The sequence below is a fragment of the Triticum dicoccoides genome, chromosome 3B (assembly GCF_002162155.2).
Source record: "Triticum dicoccoides isolate Atlit2015 ecotype Zavitan chromosome 3B, WEW_v2.0, whole genome shotgun sequence".
Classification (NCBI taxonomy): Eukaryota; Viridiplantae; Streptophyta; class Magnoliopsida; order Poales; family Poaceae; genus Triticum; species Triticum dicoccoides.
This window is the reverse complement of record NC_041385.1, coordinates 744535070-744543255: the sequence shown is the minus strand read 5'-3', so window position 1 is coordinate 744543255 and position 8186 is coordinate 744535070. Positions and strand designations below refer to the sequence as shown.

The following is an 8186-nucleotide window of genomic DNA, read 5'->3' as shown; positions in this document are numbered from 1 at the left end:
CCTCCCTCCCTCGCGCGCTCGGATCCGCCATGGCCGAGAGGAAGCTGGATCGATTCGCGGCGCTCGGGAAAGGTGAGCCCCTCCCGATCCGCCGCTCTCCCTGGCCTGCGGGCGGGGAGATCCGATCTGTCCCGCCCGCCCGTCGGTTGGCCTGGTTAGCGTATGGGTAGATCTGTGTGGTTGGCTGGCGCGCGCCCCTGATTTGATGTGTGCTTGTTTCGCAGATGCCCTCTCGCTCGGGATCGACGAGGATAGGTCCACCGCCGCCGCCATGGGTTTCGTCGACGATCCCAAAGGTCCGTACCCTCGTTTCTCCCGGAACCACATCAGTGTTGCTTCGGCTCTGTTTTTTTGTTGTTCTTATTAGCTGCTGAGGGGTTACCATGGCACGTAGGTTGTTTTTTGCTCTACTGTCTGTAGGATTTGGCTTATGGGAAATGGAATGGTTGCTGATAGTGTGTTTGCGTGTGTGCACGTGTGGACCTTGCGTTCGTGCGTGCGACTGTGTGCTTGCTTGCCTTTGGGGTGGCAGTCTGAGTGCGCGTGTGAGCTGTTATTGAGTACGTGTTTGATGGGTAATAGCATGGTTTTACTGAGTCGTTGACCTTGAAAATCTATTGCTCTTGCAGATCAGCAGCACCTGGAGAACATCATTCCTCTGTCCCCTCAGTGGCTTTATGCCAAACCAAGCGATGCCAAGGTTGGTCACTGGTGTCCTATTTCTGTATCCATTCAGATGTGTGGGTGTAATAAGGAGTTTTAAGTCAGTGTTATTTACCTAGGGTGTTACTGGGTGCTGTTACAAGCATGTATTAACTGTGCAGAACACCTGTTTGCAGATTTCAGCGCCTCATGGGTCCTTGCTTGAGCCTTCTGAGAAAGATGGGAGGATGCTTGAAGGCTCTGGGGCTAAGAAAGAGCGCCGCCGGAATGCATTTGATGCTGGTTGGCTTGATGAGGAGAGGGAGACGAGCTTACTTGGGAGGAGGGATCACAAGAAGGAAGTGGACCGGGAACTGGAGAACCGTAAAAACGATCGCCGATCTGACAATGTTTCTGCAAGGGACAACAACGATTCACGGGCAGCTCCTACATCTGGAAGGTGGGATGATGGCTCCACCCGAAATTCAGGGAATGAAGGTAGGCGTGATGGAAAATGGTCATTAAGATGGGGACCTGACGACAAGGAGAAGGACTCGAAACCAGAAAAGAAGATGGATGCAGAAAAGGATGAACCTCATGGTGAGAAACATACACTTCCTGTAAGGCTGCTACCTGAGTCAGACTCCCGTGATAAATGGAGACCTCGTCACCGGCAGGAGACTCAGACCAGTGGTACCGCGACATACCGTGCTGCTCCAGGATTTGGATTGGAGAAAGGACGTGTGAAGGAATCGAATGTTGGTTTTGCCCCTGGAAGAGGCAGGGCAAACCCCAACTCAGTTCCATCCTTCAGCCGTCCATCATCTGCTGGGCCAATTGGTGCTCCACCTGTGTATGGGAGGCGTGCGGCAACTGCTGGTGCTTTTCGCTACCCAAGGGGTAAACTTCTTGACATATACAGGCAACAAAAGGTTGTGCAGTCATTTGAAGATGGCCGACGGATGCTGGAAGAAGTTCCTCCCATAACACTCTCTACTTCTGTTAAGCCACTAGCCTTTGTCACCCCTGATAACAATGAAGAGGTAACACTTTAGCGATGCCCTTCATGGTTTCTTTTAAAGTGGCTGTTCACCTATTCATTTTTATCACTACTACCCAGTTTATTTATCCGTTTGTGTGCTGTACAGGCTGTTTTGGAAGATATTAGGAAAGGCAGGGTCACCAGCAGTGAAGCGACGAATACAACTGCACTCCAAAAGGAGAGAAACAAAGATCTTGAAGGTACGCACATCATGGGATGCATATATTACTGCCTGTCATATGGTTCTTCTGTTCCTTTGCGTAAATCTGATATAACAATTATTATTCCAATCCAGCTTTTGGTATTGATGCCAACAAGGATAAAAGTGCTGAAGCATTTAGCGGGTTAAGTCATGAAGGATCTGCTGCCTTGATATCAGAGAAGGACCCCTTCTACAATGAAGGGATGTTCGCAGGTGGTATTACAGGCCCACCAAAGAAGCCTACCGAGGAAAATGCTCCCAGTCACCCACATGGACTTTCTGGCATCAGGGAAGACACAAAGTTTAATGAGGTCAAGCCAAGTGCTGATATCGATCCTAGCACTAAGTTACATGATGATTCAAATGCTCAGTTCAATGTAAATGTTGACTATCCTACTGGCCAGGCTAGTTACACTGAAACAAAAGCTGGTGGCCAGGATAGTTACCCAGAGGAGTTGACCCTATACTATCTGGATCCCCAAGGAGGTGTGCAGGGTCCATTTATGGGTACTGATATAGTCTCCTGGTATGAAGATGGATATTTCGGATTGGAGCTACCTGTGCGTCTAGCTCAGGCTCCAGATGATGCTCCATTTCGCCCACTATCTGACCTCATGCCGTACCTTGGACATAAGCCCCAATCTCTCCCACCTGCATCCCGTGGTGGAAGTGCTGAATCTCCGGATTCTGTACATAACAATTTTGAAGATGCGCTTCCTACTTCTGGTTCTTTTGGGAAGAGTGATCAGACATCTAAGGCAGACTCTGGAAATTATGCAGCCAATCCTACAAGAGGTGACCAGGAAGCACCGGTACAATCACGTACTGGTTGGTTCCCCTCAGTTGAAGCACAAAAGACTGAAGCAAACCCAGATATTCGTCAGCAGCGCATTCCTGAAACTGTGACTCAGGATGCTGAAGGTTAGTTTCTTTTCTTTTCAGTTATATAGTGTTTTTCTTCACATTCTCTTGGTCTATCCATGTCTGAAACTCTGAATGCTCACATTCTTTTCTGTACTTGCTACAGAAGTGTTGTACACCGGGAGGCCTACCAGTGGCATGGGTCAATCTCGACCAGATTTTGATAATGACCGTGCAGATTTCCAATTGACATCACTGGATTCCCGTTCTGGGGTGGGGGAAGCTAATTTGCCCAAGCAGGATGCCCCTAGAGAGAATGAACTCAGCCCTCTTGGTTTGCTTTGGTCTGAGCTGGAAGGGATGCATCCAAAGCAGCCTCTCTCATCAAATGTGCTTGGTATAAATGAGCGGAGGAATCCCAAACCGACAGCTCCCAAGGACATTCCACCTGCAAATATCAGGCATGGGCCGCTTAGCCGGATGAATGAAGCCCCTGTTGTGCGTGATGAGTGGCCTGCTAACCTTGGACGGCTGGACAGCATCAATGATGCCAACATGTCAGGGCTAATTTCCCAGGTTGAACCTGAGCTAGGTCATCTGAATTATGAGGAGCAAATGCTACTTACACAGATTCGAAGGGAGCAACTGCAGCAGGAACAAATGATGGGTCGTAACAATCTGGAATTTCCTGGACAATTTGCAGGGCAGGTGTTTGATTCATTGCACCAACACAGACAGTCCATCAATCCACCGGCTCCTGAGGTGGAGCACCTTTTGAGAGTCCAGTTTGAACTTGAACACCAGCAGCGACGCCAACAGCTTCAGCAGGAGCAGCACCGCCAGCAGCTTCAGCAAGAGCAGCACCAGAGGCAGCTTCAGCAGGAGCAACACCAAAGGCAGCTGCAGCAGCGCCAAGCCCAGCTGCTGCAACAGCAACAGCAGCAACAACAGCAGCTGATTCTTGAACAAATGTTGCAGCAGCAGTTGCAGAGTTCAAACTTCGGACAAGCTAACATGGTCGATCAAGTGTTACTCCGGGAACAGTTATTGAATGACTTGCATCATCAACCCCATCATTTTCAAAGGCAGCATGATGCAGCTATTGAACAACTCATTCAAGCAAAATTTGGGCATGGCCATCATAGGGAGCAACACAATGATATGTTAGATGTTCTCTCACGTTCAAACCAGAGGCAGGCGCTTCCTTTGGAGCAGCAAATTCTTTTAGGGCTGCACCATGATCAGCTCCAAACACAACAATTGGCCAATGCTATAAGACAACATGCGGGCAGGGAGGAAGAACGGCATTTAAGTGGTGGCTGGCCAATGGATGATCCTAGCCAATTTATCCGCACAGGAACTAGTCCAAATCAAAGCCATGCCTCCAGACTTGGTCAATTTGATCTTCTGCAGTCCCTTCAGAGGTCGTCATCTGTGGAGCATCATGACCATCTCGATCGAAGCCTATCTATGCATGAACGATTGCATAGGGGAGGTCAAGGTATGCACTCCCTTGAGCGGTCTGGCTCTTTGCCTGGTGGTGCTCCTTTATCAAATCCTGATGTTGTAAATGCCCTAGCACGTCATCATGGCCTTGGTCAGATGGAAACACATGGTGATCTATATTCTGCAGGCCAGATGCCTATGCATGCTTCAGGGGTTCATCCCCAGCAACACAGGCTGCAGGAGCAGCTGTCAGGTTCTCACATGGGAAGGCTGGAAAGGAACTGGTCAGATGCCAATGGGCAATTGCAAAATAGCCTGATGGAAGCTTCACGCATCAACCAGTTGCAAATTGAAGCAGAGAAGCAGAGGAGGAATGTGGAAATGAACCTTCCCATAGACAACCCACATGCATGGGCATCCCTTATGAACAATGAGAGGAACCCAGAAGCTGAATTGAGTGATATGATTCATCAAAAACTGGTTCTTCAAGCACAGCAATCTCGTGGTTTCCCTGATGTTCCGGCGACGGCATCATTTGGACGTAAAGAGCCTTCTTCACTCTTTGCACAGCCTGCTGCAGATAACCCTTTAAGATCATCTGTTGACAGGTTGTCTTTTGATGATCCACTTGCAGAAAGGTCACATTTCTCAAAAATGGGGCACTTGGGACAGGATGGACCAACTACTCTAGATATTTTACCGAACAATATTGAGATGAACCGGAAACTCGGCCTTAGATCAAGCTCTGCGACAATGCTTGATATGCAAAGGGGAGAATTCCCAGATGTGATGGGCGGCAGTGCATCAACTAATCAATTGGTTGGGAATGCCAATGATGTAGCCAGGAGGAAAAGGCAGGGTTCTAGTGCAAACTTGGCAGTGGAGGACACTGATTTTTCTGAAGCGGTCAGCAACTGGTACTTTTCTTAACTTTGCATCCGCACTCCTATTTTCATTATCATTTTGAAGCCACACAACGAACTTTCCCTACCGATATATAGTTTCTACAAATATACAGTATCATACTTTATTTGCAAACCCATCCAAGTTCTGATATCTAGGCTCTCCATGTCTTATAGACAAAGATTTGTGTTCCTTCAGTACTCTGTTCATATATATACATGCCATGTTCTTTATTATGTTCACTTTTCCAGAGTCGATTAGGTATTTTACTTGTCCAAGTTGTTATTGTCAGTTTACACATAGTGGTGCATGTGGACACACAGTTGGTTCTCTAGTACAAGGCTCAATCAAGTTTTTTTCTTTTCAATATGCAGGGTTGATACTGGCATCCCAAAGGGAAGCTCCCATTCCCTGTTAAAGCGCACAGCAAACCCACACGCTGCTACCTCGCAGGCAACGTCAACGGATCTGTCTTCAGCCATTAGGTCCAAGAAGGCAGGCCATGCTTCTTCTGCATCTTCTGATGGTACGCCATGTTCAACCTCACTGTGTGGTTTTCTTCTCATGCGGAACGTATGTGTTCTTTTTTCAGTGAAACTCTTATATCCGCAGTCATATTAATGTTAAGTCCAATAATATCCATGCGTAGCTAATTGAATTAACTGAAGACCATTTCGCTTTCGATGGATAGTAAAAAGGAAGGATATAGGCCAGTTTCAGCCACCTGAACATTCATTTATATATAGCTGCAAATGTTCCGCTTACTGACTTGAGGATTCTACAAAAGGGTGTAGGATTTATACCATTTTATGGTTTCCGACCTCTGATATTGTAATCTTGTTGTGCAGAGCATAAGATGGAATCTGGAGTCACCTCAGCAGCCCACGCCGTTGAAGCCACTGCTTCAGCCAACAAAGAGGCAGGGTTGTTCGGCATCCCACCGAGCAGCAATCAGGACGCCTCTGGTCCTTCGTTCAGTGAAATGCTCAAGAGCACAAAGAAGCCCCCCTTGCAGTATGACGCCTCTGAATCCGCCGACGGTGGCCCTGGCGGCAAGGGCACTAAGAAGAAAGCAAAGAAAGGAAAGCAGATCGACCCTTCGCTTCTGGGCTTCAAGGTCCACAGCAACCGCATCTTGATGGGCGAGATCCACCGCCCCGACGACTAACATGCTTGGGTCGTGCCATTTTGTGTACATGCTCACCTCTGTAGACTCTGCACATGTTTTTTGGTAACATTCCTTCCTGTGGAGGCCATGGCCCCCCTTTTGTTCTTTCCCATTAGCCTTAGGATACCCCAGATCAGCCAGAATGTCAAGTTGAAATTAGGAGGGAGTGCTTTTTTTGGTGTGTACCTGCGCCCTCGAGTTTATACAGGATACATGAATCTGTACAGGACACCGGAATCATGGGCATGTATGTCAGTGATCTCCTTGTACAGTGCAAGGAAGTATCATCTTAATTCCTCAGGCCATTTCTTTCCCTCCCTGATTGAACAAGCCTAGCTTCCTTATTATGTTTTTAAGGTTAGAGGATATACATAGCAGCCGGAAACGTGGCATTATCCAGTCATAGTTTAATGTAAGTCTCAGTACTGGTTTCTCGAGCTGTAGGACTAACCAGAGGATTATGAAGTCAGACATGGAATCCTAAACGAACATGGTCAGATTAGGTTGTTGTTGCTATTTCAGCAATGTCAGTTTGCCTTGTTTGTGCATAGGAATGCAAATGGGGATTTGAGTTGATTGTAAAATCTCATTCTTTTGAATCGAAATGAATGACTAGTGTCATGGAAGAAAATAATCTTATTATTCTATTTCTTCTTCTACGTTCTTGTGAAAACCAAAAAGGCCCTGAAAAACGACAGTTTAGCAGCTCTCCACAAACCCCATCATGACATCCATCGTTTTCCCCAGGTGATTTGGACGCATATGCTCAGCAGGGAGTCGTGTCATGCATGCAGATCGAGCACATGCGTGCACGCCGGGACAGAATTGGTATCGCGCTGTTCCCACATGGCCTACATTGGAAACTAGCAACTCGCTCAACTGAAGCGCAGAAACGGCATAGTCTATCCTACCAACCCATCCCGTCTCAGGTGCAGGGATCTCAACGGTGAAGGGAGAGACCGGCAGCAGCAGCAGGGCCATGTTGCCGCGGCGAGAGAAAAATGCGAGCCAGATTGGATCTATTCATTTATCTGACCCAACCCAGCGGTGGTGCCGCCTGCCGGCCATGTTCCTCCCCTCTTCGGGTGAGAGTGAGGGAGGGAGGGAAGAGGACAGGACAGACATTCCACCAGCACCCATCCCCTTGTACAGCGGAGAAGATAAAAATGGAAGTCATCCGGCCGGGACGCGAAATCTGCACGGTGATGGGCTGCTCTAATTTTGTGGCGTGGGTGGCGTGGCTGACACTAGATTCCAATCTTGTCCCTCTTGGGAGAGAGGAGAGCCAACCAAGTGACGATACAATTTTATGCAGGTTCGTTTTGCAATAATTTTGCGGAACAGGGTTATATGCAAGACGCTCTCAGGTGTAATCTCTTGCGGGAAACAATAAGAACTTCGGCATATTGGTTGTTGGTGCTAACAGGTTTTTGCCCCACGGCACATGTTTGGACATCGCACCTCTGCAGCCCCAGCTCGCCTATCCCCTTTCCCGCCCCCTTCTCTGCTTTTAATTGTTGCCGATTGTTGTCAGGAGACCTGTACCGAATATTCCGTCAAGTCCTTAATGAAAAGGGGCGAGAGCCCGGTTGGAAAAGAACTTCGGCGTACGGAGATTTGGAGGCGATGGCAGGGAGGTCTGGCCACGGGATTCGTCTCATGAGGGTGCCCCCCCCCCCCGGCATCAATGGCAGCGGGCCCAGCTCGGGTTCCAGATCTACCACCTCCACCGCTGGTGATCGATGCGGCGTTGTCGGAGGCGTGGGCGGAGATGGAGTGCGTGGTGAGGGGCAAGTTCCCCGACCCAGCGGCGTGGATGGATGTCTGCCTTACAACATCCGCTACTTGATATACGAGCAACGGGTGCGGTTTGTCGGGCACGAGGGCTACCTGAATCTGGATATGATCTTCTGGGCTATCCA

General features: G+C 48.6%; 1 protein-coding gene across 2 annotated transcripts; it reads left to right on the top strand.

The window, feature by feature from the left end:
- Window positions 1-6: 6 nt before the first annotated feature.
- LOC119278209 (protein ESSENTIAL FOR POTEXVIRUS ACCUMULATION 1-like) lies at window positions 7-6586 on the top strand. 2 transcript variants are annotated; one of them, XM_037559566.1, is made up of 10 exons: window positions 7-72; window positions 225-296; window positions 630-700; window positions 840-1685; window positions 1791-1884; window positions 1980-2807; window positions 2914-4734; window positions 4828-5110; window positions 5471-5622; window positions 5945-6586. In XM_037559566.1, the coding sequence occupies exons 1-10, from the start codon at window positions 30-32 to the stop codon at window positions 6262-6264; spliced, it is 4530 nt and encodes a 1509-aa protein (XP_037415463.1). In that variant the 5' UTR covers window positions 7-29; the 3' UTR covers window positions 6265-6586. The 2 variants fall into 2 exon arrangements, with proteins under 2 accessions (XP_037415463.1, XP_037415461.1); XM_037559564.1 differs by having other exon boundaries at window positions 2914-5110.
- The last annotated feature ends 1600 nt before the right edge of the window (window positions 6587-8186 follow it).